The 18,318-nt window shown below is 39.0% G+C and overlaps 1 protein-coding gene across 2 annotated transcripts in view; it reads right to left on the bottom strand.

Annotated features, from left to right (window-relative positions):
- Window positions 1-2,988: 2,988 nt before the first annotated feature.
- LOC137284851 (interferon-induced GTP-binding protein Mx-like) overlaps window positions 2,989-18,318 on the bottom strand; it is a 32,848-nt gene continuing 17,518 nt past the window's right edge. The window contains exons 5-15 of one of the 2 annotated variants that reach the window (XR_010956924.1): window positions 14,152-14,290; window positions 13,371-13,569; window positions 13,026-13,101; window positions 12,592-12,714; window positions 12,170-12,320; window positions 10,797-11,041; window positions 9,120-9,237; window positions 7,926-8,012; window positions 7,181-7,248; window positions 4,989-6,054; window positions 2,989-3,049 (exon numbers count right to left, since the gene is read on the bottom strand). Coding sequence is in view for 1 of the 2 variants with exons in the window: in XM_067816872.1 (XP_067672973.1) it covers window positions 5,833-6,054; window positions 7,181-7,248; window positions 7,926-8,012; window positions 9,120-9,237; window positions 10,797-11,041; window positions 12,170-12,320; window positions 12,592-12,714; window positions 13,026-13,101; window positions 13,371-13,569; window positions 14,152-14,290 (1,428 nt within the window). In the remaining variant the exon portion in view is untranslated. Of the gene's footprint in view, window positions 3,050-4,975; window positions 6,055-7,180; window positions 7,249-7,925; window positions 8,013-9,119; window positions 9,238-10,796; window positions 11,042-12,169; window positions 12,321-12,591; window positions 12,715-13,025; window positions 13,102-13,370; window positions 13,570-14,151; window positions 14,291-18,318 lie in introns of those variants that run through there. The other variant, XM_067816872.1, reaches the window with a different exon arrangement.

Here is an 18,318-nt window from a genome sequence, read left to right as displayed (position 1 = left end):
AAGTCTCAATCGACATCTGATAGTCAGCAAACGGTGAAAAGTAAACCGAAGCCAAAGCCTGATGCTTCAAAACATCAAAGTGGTAGAACTCCTAAAGGGTCACAGAACAAAATTCAATTGTTCAATAAATACGGATCTCTTGAAGACATGGACGTTTCTGAAAACGTCTATTCTAGGGCACATAGCTTGTCGCCCTCTAAAAGAGTGCGGGGTAGATCCCCAATAAATCCCCCCAAAAGATAGTTTATTCCAATAATATTATACAGTGGAACTGCAGAGGATTGAGGACTAATTTACACGAATTACAGCTAATAGTCCAAGATTTTACACCTTCAGCGTTATGTCTCCAAGAGACATATTTAAAACAAACAGATACATTTGACCTTCGTCACTTTAATACATATCATTGTTTTTCACCTCCGGGTGATAGAGCCACTGGCGGAGCATCCATTCTAGTCAGACAAAACGTTATTCAAAGCCCCGTTTCACTTAATACTAATATGCAGGCTGTTGCTGTGAGAATTACTTTACATGTAGCATTTACGCTATGCTCCCTCTATATTTCGCCATCTTCGACATTTGCCAAAACTGATCTTCAAGCTCTATATGACCAACTCCCGAAGCCCTGTATTATAATGGGAGACTTAAATGGGCACAACCCACTCTGGGGTAGTGTAAATATAAACACTAAAGGTAAATTGTTGGAGGACTTTTGTTCTGACAATGATTTGTGTATTTATAATGATGGTTCCAACACATATTTACATCCTGGTACAGGGACTTATTCTGCTCTCGACTTGTCAATTACAAATTCAGAACTATTAAATGAATTCGAATGGTCAGTCCACGATGACCTCTGTGGAAGTGACCATTTTCCTACTATATTAAAAGCTGTAACTCCATCTGATGTTCCTCCATCATCAAGACGGAATTTTAAAAAGGCTAACTGGGCATTATATGAAACACTGTGTGCTGAAAAACTTAAACCCGAACGTTTTATTGACGTTCCTGATGCTATTAAATGTTTTTCTGAGGAACTGAATTCCATAGCTGATGAGTGTATACCAAAGTCCTCTGCAGTTCCACATATTCGAAAACCATGGTTCAGCGATGAATGCAAACAAGCTAGGAAGGCAAGGAAAAAAGCAGAACATTATTTCCGTCGCCATCCTATGGTGCATAATTTAAATAAATTTAAAATTTTAAATGCTAAAGCACGGCGTACTTTTAAACAGAATAAACGCCAATCTTGGCAAAATTATGTATCCAAAATAAATTCACGGACACCCATGTCCAAGGTATGGAACATGGTCCAGAAAATTAAAGGTAAGGGTACTAAATCTACAGTCCATCATCTTAAACATGGAGATCAGTTACTTACGGATAAATCAGATATTGCGAATAAACTGGGTGAAACCCTCGCTAAACACTCTTCCTCTTCTAATTATTTACCTAAATTCCAGCAGTATCAAAAACAAGAAGAAAAGAAAACTATTAATTTCAATTCAGATAATGGGGAAGATTATAATGAAACATTTTCTATTCATGAACTCCATACTGCTCTTGATCAAGCTCATGACACTGCTACTGGAGCTGATAACATACATTATCAACTCCTGAAGCATTTACCAGAATTCTGTTTAGAGACGCTCTTATCAATATTTGATGATATTTGGACATCCGGGAAATTTCCTTCTTCGTGGCGTGATGCTATAGTGGTACCAATACCTAAACCTGGACGTGATCATACGGATCCATCCAGTTATCGTCCGATTTCATTAACTAGCTGTGTTTGCAAGACCATGGAACGCATGATAAATAATCGACTTGTTTGGTACTTAGAAACAAATAACCTTATCACAGATATACAATGTGGTTTCCGTAAAAACAGAAGTACCGTCGATCACTTAGTGCGTTTAGAATCATTTGTGAAAAACGCGCTGATTAATAAGCAACATGCTGTGTCTATCTTTTTTGATCTTGAGAAGGCATATGACACAACCTGGAGGTATGGCATTCTGAGAGATCTACATGATTTCGGTTTGCGTGGTCGTTTGCCTCAATTCATAGGCAAATTTTTAAATAACCGACAATTTCAAGTCCGCGTAGGTTCTACCCTGTCTGATCATTACAATCAGGATCAGGGTGTTCCACAAGGCAGTATTTTGTCAGTCACACTTTTTAGTATAAAGATCAACAGTTTATCTAAAGTTTTAAACGATTCAATTGATGGATCCTTATTTGTGGATGATTTTAATATTTCTTGTCGTGGTAAAAATATGCATACCATAGAGCGGCAGTTGCAGTTATGTTTAAAGAAAATAAATAAATGGTGTCTTGAAAACGGCTTTAAATTTTCTAAATCGAAAACTAATTGCATACATTTTTGTCGTAAGTACAAACCACATAAAGACCCTGAACTATCTCTAGATGGCACTCCCATTAAAGTTGTCAAGGAAGCCAAGTTCTTGGGATTAATTTTTGACTCACACCTTACGTTTCTGCCTCATATTAAATCTCTGAAAACTAAATGCCTGAAAGCACTTGATTTGTTGAAAGTGGTATCAAATTCTAAATGGGGAGGTGATCAAGCTACCCTTCTCCATCTATATCGATCACTTGTCCGTTCTAAACTTGATTATGGCTCCATCGTATATGGTGGAGCCTGCAACAGCAACTGAAAAGTATTAGATTCTGTTCATCATCAAGGTCTAAGACTTTGTCTTGGGTCCTTTAGAACCTCTCCTGTTGACAGTCTATATATTGAAGCCGATGAACCATCTCTTACACAACGTCGTATAAAATTATCTTTACAATATATCACGAAGCTATACTCTAACGAATCTAACCCTGCATATAACTGTGTTTTCAATCCTCTCTACGAGGACTTGTACAACAAAAAGTCTTCTCTTGTTCCACCTCTCGGGCACAGAATTAAACCCTTTCTTTCTTCGGCCGGCATTGAGCTGGAAAACATAGCTCCTTCCCGTCTTCTTTCTTCTCCTCCTTGGCAGTTGGTTAGGCCACAAGTTGACCTAACATTAACGACCTTTAAAAAATCAGAAACGAATGAATTACAGTATAAACAAGAATATAATAAATTGAAACATAGATATAGCAATTATAAATCCTTATTTACAGATGGGTCCAAGGATGGTGGCGCAGTGGCCTGTGCCACTGTCATTGGATCCAGAACAATATCTTCTAGATTACCAGATAATAGTTCTATTTTTACAGCAGAAGCTAACGCCATATTGACAGCTCTTAAATATATTCAAAGACACCCTAAACATAAACAATATATAATCTATTCCGACTCTCTTTCTTGTCTTCAGGCTATTAAAAATATTTCTTGTCAACATCCACTTTTAATTGATATTATTGAATTATATAATAATCTTGCTACTGGCCAATACGACATCGTCTTTTGTTGGTTACCCAGCCACGTAGGCATTTCTGGTAACACAATGGCAGACCTTGCTGCTAAAGCAGCACTCAACAAATCTGTGACACCACTTCTTATTCCATACACTGACTATAAAGCTATCATTAGGTCTTACATCCGTGATCTGATGCAGAAGAGGTGGGACACTCAAGTAGGTATCAACAAATTACGTGAAATAAAACCCTACATTGGTTACACCTACTTGGGTTGTGAGTCCAGATTTGAGGAGGTCATCATGCGACGATGTCGTATTGGCCACACACGATATACTCATGAATATTTGCTTAAAGGTGAGGATCCTCCGTTTTGTATCCCTTGTGATGAAAGAATCACAGTCAAGCATGTCTTGCTTGACTGTGTTGAATATTCCATCACAAGGGATAACTTTTTTAAATCAAGAACTATGAAGGATCTTTTTAGTAATGTTAGTTATCGTTTAATCATTGCTTTTTTAAAGGAATTAGACCTGTTACATGACTTGTAAATAGATAAATGTTTTATGATTGGAAGTTAAATTAGCAACTAAGATTGTTAGTGGCTGTATCCTCGAAGGGGGTTGAAGTACCGTAAAATTATTGTCCTCCTGAGAGGGTACGTAAGTCCAGAAAAACAGTTGAAGTCAGATTTAATCTTCCACTTTTTTAGTCGTAGAATATGTGTAATTTTAAATTGTGGCTAATCTTGCATACAGTCGCCAGCAGCTGAGGGGATGGTGTAAATCCAGCTAGGGACCGTGCAGGTAGCAGAGGTACTGTAAGTCCCCATGGTCCCTAGTATGGTGATTTACCTTCGGTTGTTGGCGATCTATGGCCTGTTTTTATGGTGTACTGTCCAAATAGTGATAATATTAGCTTTTAAGTTTCTACGCTAGTTTTAAATACTAACTGTGATAGTCTAGTGGTTTTACTGTCCTTCGTCGACAGGTTCTTCATAATATGCCTATATATTCCTTTTTATGTCACGTATATTCTTGTCACAATATGGCTGCAATATTGCCGACGTGACGTTAAATGATAACTCACTCACTCACTCAATAATCGATTAATTAAATTTGTGACAAGTGTTTTTAACTGTCCATAACATAAACTTGCCCAAATTTCATTAAGGTGAATGCCAAATTCTCAATTTTTGCACTTGTCATTTGAATGATGTCGCCTTTGCTTTCTACAATGTATTTCACCATAAGTAGTCGTCATGAACCGACATGTATATCGGTATACGGCAGGGAAATGCTATGGTGTTTGTTTGTGTTGTTCTCTTGATCGGTGGGAAGACATGAACATCAGACTAAATTACAGATTCTTGATATTGTCGTAACTGGGTTTTGGGTGTTAGTAACCCTCTTACCAGTTACCTGTTACGACGACCGTTCTGCCTTATTGGGGGTGCTGCCAGCTCTGGTGGCATACTCGCTTGGTCTGTCCGGGGGGGCTACATCTAGGAATAACTGGTCTGACGACCGGGATTCCTAACTAGCGCATATCATTCGTGTACTGGCACTGAGGCATACAATGAATAACTCGACACAAGTTTCTATACTCACATCGGTTTACTCGATCCCTCTCTTCATAACAATTGATCTTTGCCTGGACAGGGTAGGGCAAGCTCTCGGGATGTGAACGTTCTGCTGTCTCTTCAACCCGCACCGCACCTCGCACCTTTTTAGTGCTGACGGTATCTTTTTAAGGTGTTCGAGCCTGCTCCACCCTTGTCACATGACCCTCTACAATCTCTCTGATTCGTTAGAAGTTACATCATTCCCTGGTCTCATGTCGTACCTCGTGATTGGAAATCTCCCTTAATTCTAATCAGTGACTCAGATTTAATTGCTACTTGACGAATCTGTTCTGTTCAGTTGTTCGACATTTATTTCCCTTTTCCATCCCTTAATATATTACCCAATAGTAATAGCATTGGTGCTATGCCAAACTAACCGCAAATCTCAATGAAAGATGTATAAATCGTTTCTTGTATACGATTGCAATTTTCACCTTATAACATCCTACGCCCATGGACAAGAGCTGCCCACAGCTCGGAATAAGTGAACATGAGAACATGGAAGGGATGTAAGGAGACATAACAATATAGAGAAGAAGCAATACAGGAGCACGTAAATCGAAGAGTAAATATAACAATATGTAGCAGTTAATTAACAAAGAAATACAAGCTGAACATTCAAACAAATAATGACATAATATCACTTAGTATTACATGCAAAAAAAAAACTTTGAATCACTGGAATCAGTGGGCAAAAATAGTAGAACTAAAATAGTCAAATAAAAACACAACGTGTCACTGTTTGTTTGAATAAGAACAAACTGGACTTTCAAGACTAACTATTTGACAGAAACGAAGAAAGTGCAAGGAATATCATGATTCATAAAAAGCTAGATTTTATCCAGCTCTTCTTCCGCCAGAAGCAGTCTCTCGAGACGAGACTTACATTCTCTCCTCATACAAGCCATGTCTGCATCTTCCTGGATGTGCACCATAGTTCTCTCATCCGAAGCAATGTCCATAAGTTGGATCCGCAATTCCTCTACCTGTTCCCGGAACACATGCAGCTGTATGATCATGGGGATGACGTCACACAGACGCCGTGCAGCAATCTTAAAGAAAAGCAAACACTCTGTCCTTATTACATGAAATGACTACATTCTTCAAGACAAAAGAAGAAACACACATGCGTTTTCAGTTTTGACAGCAATCGTCAGTGTGACAATTCCTATGTTTGAATCCCGTTAATCATGTCGTGGCTTTTGTGCGCTGACCGTAAACATTTCCCAAAATGTGCAGTGAGAGAACAGAATTAATGCCGACAATAACGACAGTACATATTTTCATCTGTCTGTGGAATTTCCATCATCTATGTTCACGCTTAACTGACGTATGTACACCTACATGCGTTTAATACAGTTCCCTATCTTGAGCCTGTACGTTTATTTTTTTTTGTGTTTTGAAGAGTTCATAATCAATAACGTTGGCATAAATTTAATTTAAAATATTTAAAATGTTTGGATCGCCCTTAAATAATTTAATTAAACGGCATGACACCCAGAGTTCTGTTCAAATGTATTGAATTTACGTAAACACGACTTTCGTCATTTTTTTCAAATAGGACACTAAATCTCTGCTGTTATTGACAGTATGACATTCTTTTTTTAATTTATCATCAATAGTGCAGATATCTAAATACTTACATAATGATTTTATCTTTCGAGAACAGACAAAAAAAGTATTTTATGGAAATGGAACGAAATATTTTCACATACAACCCAACGAAATCCAGGAAACTCTTAAGTGTGAACCAAACAAATTACCAATGATGGTCGGAGTATAGCGAAAATGTGTGATACTTTGGTGAGGTGGGGGGTACTGGGCTGGGTAGAATAGGATAGGTTCCTGGATTTATAAGAAAATATATTAATTTATTCCAGACAATACTGTTTAGAAGTAATTGGTCCTCCGAGCAAACAAAATGTTGTTTTGATAAAACTTATATCAGTTGTTCGGCAGCTCCTGTTATGGTATAATATCGACTGCATTATGTACTTAATAGGATAAGATGTACAATACAATAATTGAGGTCGACATTTAACACGACAGATATTGACAGTATTGAGAAGGTGCCATTTCAAACTTAGAGTCCTCGACATGCAGCATAATAATACCTTATAATAGGACGAGGAGGTACAGCATAAATGAAATATCTGACAAATGTTGAGGAGGATTTACCTGGTAATAGGATTTTAGACTAGTCAATGCTTTGCCAACACCGTTCACATCTTCGTCATTTTGAGAGCCTGATATAAGGAAAAAAGAGACACCTATAACTAAAAAAGTTAAATCAAAGTGATATGCATATACATGTCATATGGAAGAGTATAGTGTTTATACAAATGCTACATTTAAGGTTTCTTTCTGTGAATACATTTATATTTAAACAGGTTATGAGTGAGTGAGTGAGTTTAGTTTTACGCCGCTTTTAGCAATATTCCAGCAATATCACGGCGGGGGACACCAAAGAATGAGCTTCACACATTGTACCCATGTGGGGAATCGAACCCGGGTCTTCGGCGTGACGAGCGAACGCTTTAACCACTAGGCTACCCCGCCGCCCCAAACAGGTTATGACAACACTGCATGTACTGATTTGACCAACTTGAATAAGCGAGTGAGTGAGTTTAGTTTTACGCCGCCCTCCGCAATATTCCAGCCATATGGCGGAGGTCTGTAAATAATCGAGCCTGAACCAGACCAGCCAGTGATCAACAGCATGAACATCGATCTGCGCAACTGGGAACCGATGACAAGTGTCAACCAAGTCATCGAGCCTGACCACCCGATCCCGTTAGTAGCCTTTTACGACAAGCATAGTCGCCTTATATGCCTGTATGACCAGCTTGAAAGGAGGAAAACAGACAAGACAGTCTGACGAAATAAATGGAAATTCATGGTAGCACTATCAATACGCTTGTACCTATCTGAACGTGATATTTTGCCGCGTTTCTCTGTTTCCTTTCTTTTTCCTCCTCCTCTTCCTTTCGTTTCCTCTCTTCCTCTGCTCCTAGAGCGGATAAAATAGTCAATGTTTATAAATGTATTGCATATTGCATACGGGTCTCTAATATTGCGATCTACCTTCATCTGTTGGCGATCTATAGCCAGTTTTCATATCGTACCGTCCATATAGTGCTATTTGTTTTAGCTTTCCACACTAGTTTAGTTGTAACTATGATATCCTAGTTGTGTTACTGCCCTTTGACGACAGGTTTTCACATTACACATATTCCACTTCAATGTCAAATATGTTTTCGTCACAATGTCGCTGAAATGTTGCCGATGTGACGATGAACCTTAACTCGCTCACTCACTATTTTATACGGATTGAATATCTCTGGTGAGTAGCCAGAATACTGGAACACAAACACATCGTCCATGTACATATTATTGATACTGTGCTGCTCGAATGTGCCTTGATGTCCTCGCCATTGAGTATATAGAAATAAAATATAACAACACTCATTTTCATTTCAGCTGATGTAAAATATAACCAATCATACGAATATTAACAGTGAGCACTGAACCTGAAGGCTGAGCCATCATTCAATACAGAGGCATGTAAGGAACCTCCACAAAACTTTCCCATAAATCACATCCATGATCTGAGACAACATCACCAGAGAGAACTAAGCCAATCAAATTAAAAATCAGTCTTAAACCATCCAATGAGAGGTCGGGCAGTAGACTGATTACACTATGTGTTCTCCCCACTCGCGTAGTTCGTGTATACAGCACATATAGATATAGAGATTGTATTTCGATTTTTCACAAAGCTTATTTCCTTCGTACATTGTACATTCTAAAGACGTTAAGCGTCTGGAATGTTAAAACACATAGACAATGACGTGTGATTTATTTCCAATCATATAAATGCTAACTTTTACCACCTTCAAAATGATGGTTGATTGATCATTCATTATATAATGAGCTAAGACAAAATCACCGAATATTTTCCTTTAAATCACGTACACGATTGGAGGCAGAATAGGCAGAGGAAAGTGAGCTGAATACATACACATAAATACATATAAATACATACATTCATTGCATTCATTGCATCCACTGAGGGGCTGTTGTTGAAATTATTGTATTTTTAGTTCTGACCACTCACGTAATTCGACGACATACGTATTGTCCTGAGAGTACACCAAGCTTTCCATCCTGAAATACCTCAGTATTTCGTCTTTGCAATCATTTTGCGTCTGTTTTCGAGTTTTCATTATAACTTCCTGGAACATGTAAACAGTGCAAGAAAAACGAGATAATATACATTGTTTCAATATCACTGCTTTAAAGGAATTTACAGGTTGATATGATGGAACAGGGAGACACATGTAGTTCATTACATATATATTCCCCGCACATACCTTATCTCCAGTCTAAAGGCCTACAACGAGATCCCATTCACTGATAATTGAGTCCAAAAAATTGGCAACAAACTGATACAAAACTTTGCACTCCGATCCTGAACCTTCACAACATGTCTCAAGATACAAAAGAGCACACGCCCGCCAGCGGCTCTATATGTGTGTGCTTGAGGCAAAGGAGGAAAAAGCCCCACGCGACTTTACCAATTCATATGCGTGCCTATCTTGATAATGGCTTCCCGTCAACCTGCACATGTCAATCAATCAGTTGTTTTTCTAATCATACGTTCATAACCTCTATATTGTTCCGCGATCCGTCATAATAACTCTACCTCTTTCCATTTCGACCTGCGCAAAAATCTACAGATTTAGAGACAGTTGTTTATATGAGGAAGCATTGTCACCTTAGGATGTCTACTCTCTTGGATAACGATGACACCCAGTAGCAATTTGTATTTATCATATAACCGACATTTGCTGATAGCATGGTAAAGCAACGACAAAAGCACATCACTCATACTACGCAAATTGCCCGTTAGAAAGCTTTCCAAGCAAATCTCGTAATTTGTGAGGTCCCTATAGACACGTTACTGAGGTACAATTCATTTCCTAAAATCAGCAAGACTGCAGTCCTGCTGGTACACCAGAAGGAGTGTGGTCTCCTCAGATAGTCGTAGCCACGGGGATGTGTAAGAACAAGATAAATGAGTGAGTGAGTTTAGTTTTACGCCGCACTCAGCAATATTCTAGCTATATGACGGTGGTCTGTAAAAAATCGAGTCTGGACCAGACAATCCAGTGACCAACAACATGAGCATCAATCTGTGCATTTGGGAACCGATGTCATGCGTCAGCGAGTCTGATCGGCCGATCTCGTTAGTCGCCTCTTACGACAAGCATATTTACCCCATAGAAAACGACATATTAAATTTCTACCACAGGAAATACATTACGTCTTAACAAGGAATAACTTTAAAGAACAGACAAGACTGCCAATAAAGAGAAACTATTTCGCCTATTGACCAAGAAACTGTATCCATGCATAAAGATAGAGTAGGTCGATCTCATGAAAGAATATTGATAACATCTGATCCCATTAGTCTCCTCTTACGACAAGCATAATCGCATTTTATGGCAAGCATGGGTTGCTGAGGACCTATTCTACCCTTCACGGGTCCGAAGAGAAATGAATCCAACTAGATGATTATATTTATGACATAATATTACGATGGTACCATTTGACGCTCGATGTATTTCAGTTAATGTTCATAATGTGTGCTGTAACAAGGATCATTTGGTCAATAAATAATAAAACATCGTCACACTACTTTATCGTGCACAGCATACACATTTATGAAAAGTGATTTTTTATCATGTCTCGAAAACATATAGTAGAGAATGATTTCCAGTTTGACAAACACCTTAGCTCTCTCTGCAAAATCAGGAAATTTTTCAAAACATTTTTCTGCTAGAATCTTGAGGACTTCTGTTGTCTTTCTGTGGACGTCATCGAAGCACTGAAGAGCAGGCTGTTCCAGTTTGGCGATGTATTCCCGAGCATAACTTTCCACCAGCTCAAATTTGCCCAGAAAATTAATAAACTCTCGACCTCGGGAAGCTTCCATTCTCTGTTGTAAGTCAATCTTTAATGTCCGGTTCGTGGTGTCTAGAAAACAAGCAGATCTTATGTCTCGCTCTTTATTCTTTCTCGGAGTAGTGAACGCGAACACTTTTCGAATAGAAAAACTGGGAACGATTGGTTCAAATCCAAAAATTTAGACGAGTTGAGCAGTGTCCTGGCGTATTTTAAAATTCAACTACTGGTTAATTTTATTATACGAATCACTGTGTGCCTTGTGTTAATTTGTATAGGCCAATCGCGTTCCGTGGTTCTACTCGACAAAAATAGATTTTCAGTGTCTTGGGTTATCTTAAAATCTAATCGAATCGAACATAGAAAAACTATTTACTAGGAATAGTGTGGGCACCTCGGTCGTGAACGATTCAATAGCGATATTATCTGGGTGCAATACATCCATTTGTCAGTCTTTACCTGAATAAAGATCTGTACGTACTGATGGACTTGCGTACCAACCATATCATAAGGACATGACAATTTCGCCTTTAGATGGCATTTTAGAAGTTGGGAAGTGCAACGATGACACAATTGATAAATACCAATCCCTTTCATTTAAAAACTGCAACAATTTGATAATCGATTAAACAGTCACAGATTCATCTACCCGTGTCAAGTACAAAGGTACATGAATCTGCATCATAACGTCCTTAGAGACTTTGAAATGATCTTTTTCATCAAACCACCAAGTGCTCAAACAAATATTCATCTAAGAAGTTCAATAGTTCCATTTCAAACCATGACGCCACGCTTAAACTGATGGTCAGGATCTTTCCCCTTCAACATCCATAATTTAGTAATTGATCCTTTCAAAAGACATACGTTATCATTTGATATCAATGTAAAACATATGTTTCAAAATTTTGACACATAAATGGGCAAATACCCATTGAAACAGATTAAAGCGCCATTAAGAAAACCAGTTCATTTATCCTCGGAAAACGTATCAAGAGGAATTTCTTGCATTATACACCTTCTGTGGGTTATTTATACTGTTTACCCTTTATTATGCTGATATGCACATTTCCGTCATATGTTGTGTAAATATACTGTACGGAACTGAGACATGGCTGCAGTAAGGTTAAGAATATGACTATGAAAGTTCTTTTTTACTATATTTGTTTTGTTTCAAACTGAAGTTTGTACTGATATTGATACCTGGTTGTTCCCTATCAGCACATGTATTAAGATCTGCGAATGACCGTCGAGCATCGCTGAAGAGGTTGTTAATCCTTTGTGGAAACTTGTTGTCATTACAGTGGTGCCCATTCGTCAAAGAGGAGGTAATGTTAATAAACTGGGTGACCATCTGTAAAAAAGCATCTGTATCAATAAAGCATGGTTTAACAGAACAATCCACTGAAACATCAGGAACAAGATCATTCATCATCTGATGTAGAAGCTGAATCGGGCTGTAAAAGGTAACAAATACTTTCTTCAACATTGTCGCAGGAAACTGGCTATTAACAGTTATGGCCTGTTGCTCATATGTGTGTGTGTGAATAAATTACAGAACTCGATAAATGTTGCATCGCAGGAATATTGTTATGAGTACTGTTAAACCCCATTCTCTGACGCACCTGAAGAGCCATCTGACGTTTCTCTGAGGCTGTTTCTGGAGGATCCTCTCCGAGATCATGCAACTGCCGCTCCGTCTCCAGGAGTTTGCGGCGCACTTCCTCCTTCAGTTCAGGTAACAGTTTCTACAACATTGTTCATGAGTAGTGCTAACAAGCAACATGTTGGAAAGTGTTTGAAAAGCAACAGTACAAAATGCAAAAAAACATACTTTTGAGTCATCCTCATAGCGGCATAGAACTTACAGAAAAAATGAGTTTGAGTATTTATGTATCATACATGTGATTTACCTTTCAGGCAACCATAATTGATTCGACAACAGTTAGGGTAATTGTGAAGCTTCACACTTAAATACAGATTTGAATCTAAACTCACAGATGTATATGGGCAGAGTAAACACGAAAGAATATTTCATACAAGCGTCGCTAATATATACCTTGATGTGCTTCTTTAGTTCACGTGACAGACGCTCGGATAGGTTGGGGATTCCCCATTGAGAAGGTCGCAAGGAGCTAGAAAATATCAAATATAACTACCATTCTTTATTAAATCAAATGAATGTTTCAGTGCGCGTGGTGTTTCACTAACTATATATTTTTGAATTACATATCTCTGTTCATGTTATCCAAACCCGAAAATATACAGAAGCAGACATTTAAGTGCAGTCACATCAAGTGTGGTACCGGTATGCTGGTCTGACATCTAACCAATACATATGTTTAAATTCCAGGTGTACAAAGACGAGGAATGTCGCATGTATTTCACTGGTTTAGCACACCACCTGAAATGTCTGTGACTTTTGAAGAAATCTTCTTCTACATCCAGTGCTTGTTTCAATGACTGGCCTTCCGATACAGCCTCCTGACCTCGACACTTGACTATGATGTAGCCTTTGGACAATGTGAACTCCATGTTGTTCAGGATCCTCATCACACTGGTCTCGGCTCCCTTGTCCAGCAAGTCCGGCTTGGTTAGGACACCTGCACAGATTCACTTTAACCGTTGACTACAACGAGAAATCATCATTTCTACTGGGTATCACGAAAGCGTGAGATACAGTAATAGTAATCATTTCGTTTTCAAGATATGCTACATTTGGGATTTCAACTTCTCATTTAAGCACAGATTCTAGTACACTTGGTTTGAGTCCCATGGCAGATTCGAACCCACACTCAAAATGGCATTGTCTGTTTATAGTTTTCGGCTGTAGGAACCGTGCCTATTTACATTTGTCAGAGGGGTACACGGAGGACACGATCTGGACCACCATTTATACGAGTTCCATTTTTGTGAGTGCCTCTGTAGCTGAGTGATTTAGATGGTTGACTTTGTGTGTTCGGGATCAGGTACCTGACTTTGAGAGTATGAGTTCGATTTCAGAATGGGACTCAACCAGACAACATGTAGAATCCGCACCTTACTGAGAAAGTGTAACCTCAAATGCAACATGTTACATTTGACCACTTTCTGAATGACATTGTGCATTCAAAAAATCTATGATAGTGTAATTTAAAGTTATTATGTTCGCATCGCCTTTTTGAAAATCAAACAACATGACGTACCCAGAGTTCTACCACCTTCGTCATCAAATTCCTTTGCCATTTTGAGCGCTTCACAGGTGGCTATATCTACATTACACTGCAGAACAGCAAGGATGATAGTCTCCTGTCGCTCAATATATCTTCGGATCATATTTTTAATCTGAAAAGAAAAAAATAACTGATTTAGCATAATTCACTGTTTACGATGTGATGCTCCCAAGTGTGATATATTGCTGATGGGATATAGATATTAGCATAAGATACACAGGTGCCTATAGATATAATCATAATAACATTGGTCATTTTGTGGATGCTCAAAGCGCTAACACATTATTACCCCGGAAAAAGCTGCCTTTGAGGCGCTAGAAGGTTATTTGTCTCACGACCTATTTCACAAGGTACCCACTTTCTGTTGGGTGAACAGAGGCAATTTTGAACAAACTCACTTGCCTAACGTGAGACCACATCTGTCACATGTGATTCGTTGTGGGGCAGGACCGATGTCCCCAAATCTCTCAGGAGTCCAGTTCAAGGACTCGATATAAACTGCGACATATATCCATGTTTTAAATATCTTTCAAATGATAGGTGGCACCCATGAAGAGCCACCTCCTCGTGGTGGGTGCTGGGTAACGCTAAGTGCTCTTCTCCCGTGTGGACCCGGGACAGAATGTGTCCACAGCACCCCATTGCTTGTCGTAAGAGGCGACTAAATTGGGCAACCTGTTTGCCGTGGGTTGCGTCCCGTGTCGGTGGAGGACGGGATCCTGGTGGTTGAGGGCAGATGGGCTTTTAACTGCGTTTCATTTGCCCAACACACCACTTCGGCCCTTACTTCACCTAGACGGGTGGTTGAATGGGCCCGATTCAACCAATCGGCTGGTCATGCCAAGCCCTGTGCATGGATTATACACAAAAGCACAGAATTTTTATTTGGAATTGTTGAACTTATGGTCTTGCCACCCTTATTCTTGGAACAATATTTGACTTGACTTTGATATGTTTATCGTGAACTTTGCCTAGAGTCCTATGCCAGAAGGCGATGGCTCATGGGCCAATCTGGTAGAATCATTAATCTCTTAATTTTTCTGCTGGAGTATATCACCTGGGTATCCGTGGTGCTGCAAGCTGGAGATCCGCTTGTTTTTAGCATTGTCCTTGTGATACTCCGTGGAGGGTGGGGAGCTCGGGTGATGAACAAATATGTCTTAAACATGGAATACCAAACACCCCCCAAAAAAACAAAACGTCCACTCGATGATGTTGGAGAACAGCGACAAGGTGCTTCTACTGATCATTGGCCACGATTTTTGATAATGGAAACTCCGGATAAGACTCCCTTAAAACTTAATCCTTTTGCGGTTTCTAAAGGTATCAACGGAATAGCTGGAGAGGTACAAAACATCAAACACTTGCGTTCAGGATCCATTCTAATTGAATGTAGCAGAAAACAGCAGGCTATCAACCTTTTATCTACGGATATGTTCGTTGGAGTTCCTGTTATAGTCTCTGCCCATAGAACACTAAATACCAGCAAGGGTATAATCAGAGACAGGGATCGACTGTTGGCTGCTATGTCTGAGTTAGACATTGCTTCTGAAATGAAAGATCAGGGAGTAATATTTGTCAAGCGTTTTACTACCCGCAGAAACAATGAAACCATTCAGACAAATACCTACCTCTTTGCTTTCTCTTCACCGAATCCTCCAAAGTCAGTCAAGGTTGGTTACAGCAATATGTCCGTTGATATCTATATCCCAAATCCTTTGAGATGTTTTAGATGTCAAAAATATGGACACGGTGTTAACAACTGTACAAAACCAATAACATGTGGCCACTGCAGTGAAACTAGCCATGTTACAGAAGACTGTACTAGTAACATAAAGAAGTGCACAAACTGTACAGGAAATCATTCTTCCTTTTCAAAAGACTGCCCAATTTGGAAAAAACAAATGGAAATTACTAAAATCAAATTTACCCAAAATATTAGCTTTGTAGATGCCAAAAAGATCGTTGAATCAACAGCACCAAGTGGTTCATATGCATCAGTTGCCAGGACATCTTCGGACACAAACCCACAGGTAAACACCTTATCAGTACCCACCTCTTCAATACATTGTCAGACCGACTTGACATGGGTTAAAACCAACACACCTCAGCCACTCACACCTGAACAGTCTACTCAGACTGAGAACTCTGGCAATAACGTGGTTATCCAGCCAGACATTCCATCACAGTCTTCTAATCACGATTCTTCATCCGGGGAACATTCATTATCTCAGTCCAACCAACAAACTCGAACTAAAGTCAATTCTAAAAATACTGTTCAAAGTATTCATAAACCAAGAACAGAATCATTGAAAAAAAGTGGCAGAACTCAAAAGGGTTCAGAAAATCCAATCAAGATATATAACAAATACGGTTCACTAGAGGACATGGAAGTGTCCGAAAACTCCTGTCCCAGGACACATAGCTTGTCGCCCTCGAAGAAAGTGAGGGGCAGATCCCCCATCATTCCACCTAAAAGATAAGTCAACCTGCTACTATCGTACAGTGGAATTGTAGAGGTCTTAGGACTAATTTTAATGAATTACAGCTATTAGTCCAGGATCTAACACCATCGGTTTTTTGTCTACAAGAAACGTATCTGAAACAGACGGACATTTTTACTTTGCGCCAGTTTACAGCCTATCATTGTTTTTCCCCTCTAGGTGACAGGGCCACTGGAGGATCTTCTATACTTGTACGGAGGGATGTTATTCACAGTCCCGTTATACTAACAACTTCGCTCCAAGCTGTGGCAGTACGACTTACTCTAGGTGTTGCATTTATATTATGCTCTCTCTATATTCCACCTTCATCTGCACTTCAACAGACTGATCTTCAATCACTCTATGATCAACTCCCGAAGCCATGCGTTATTATGGGTGATCTCAATGGTCACAACCCACTTTGGGGCAGCACTAACACTAGCACTAAAGGCAAAATACTTGAAGATTTTATTTCCAGTAATGATCTGTGCATATTTAATAATGACTCAAGTACATATCTGCATCCTGCAAGTGGCACTTATTCTTCTCTGGATCTGTCTCTTGCAGATTCTATTTTACTGAATGAATTTGATTGGTCTGTTCATAATGACCTTTGTGGAAGTGATCACTTCCCGACTATTCTCTCAGAACTAACTCCATCTGCTTCTCCATCACATACAAGATGGAACTTTTCGAAGGCTGACTGGCCTTTATTCCAAACTATTTGTAAATCGAAACTGCGACCTGGCTGTTTCAGTGATATAACCGATCCCATTCAAACCTTTGCTGACATTTTAAATGAAATAGCTGATGAGTGTATACCTAAGTCCTCTACGAGTCCACATGTACGAAAGCCATGGTTTAATACAGATTGTAGACAAGCTAGAAAAGCGAGAAAAAAGGCAGAAAATTATTTCCGTCGTCACCCAACTGTCCACAACTTGAATAAATTTAAAATACTCAATGCGAAGGCACGTCGCACCTTCAAACAAAATAAAAGGCAATCTTGGAGGAACTATGTGTCCAAACTTAATTCACGTACACCAATATCAAAGGTATGGAACATGGTTCAAAGAATTAAAGGTAAAGGTTCAAAAGCTGCTGTTCACCATCTTAAAGATGGGGATAATTTAATTACTGGCACATCTGAAATTGCAAATAAAATTGGCGAAACTCTTGCCAAGAATTCATCGTCGGCGAATTATGTCCCTGAGTTTCAGAGATATCAGAAACAACAGGAAAAGATAAAGCTTAATTTCGATTCACATAACGGCGAAGATTACAATGAAGTGTTTTCTTTACATGAGCTCCATACGGCTCTTGAGCAAGCTCATGACACTGCAACAGGTGATGATAACATACATTACCAGCTACTAAAACACTTACCTGAATCATGTTTGATGACACTTTTGGATCTATTTGACCAAATATGGACGTCTGGAAAATTTCCTCCTTCATGGAGAAATGCCATTGTAGTTCCAATACCAAAACCTGGTAAGGATCATACAGATCCGTCGAATTATAGACCAATATCGTTAACTAGCTGTGTTTGCAAAACCATGGAACGTATGGTGAATAATAGACTTGTTTGGTATCTTGAAACCAATAACCTTATCACAAATATTCAATGTGGTTTCAGAAAAAATCATAGTACCAT

This window comes from Haliotis asinina, chromosome 5 (assembly GCF_037392515.1).
Source record: "Haliotis asinina isolate JCU_RB_2024 chromosome 5, JCU_Hal_asi_v2, whole genome shotgun sequence".
Taxonomy (NCBI): domain Eukaryota; kingdom Metazoa; phylum Mollusca; class Gastropoda; order Lepetellida; family Haliotidae; genus Haliotis; species Haliotis asinina.
This window is presented reverse-complemented; position numbering and strand designations above follow the sequence as displayed.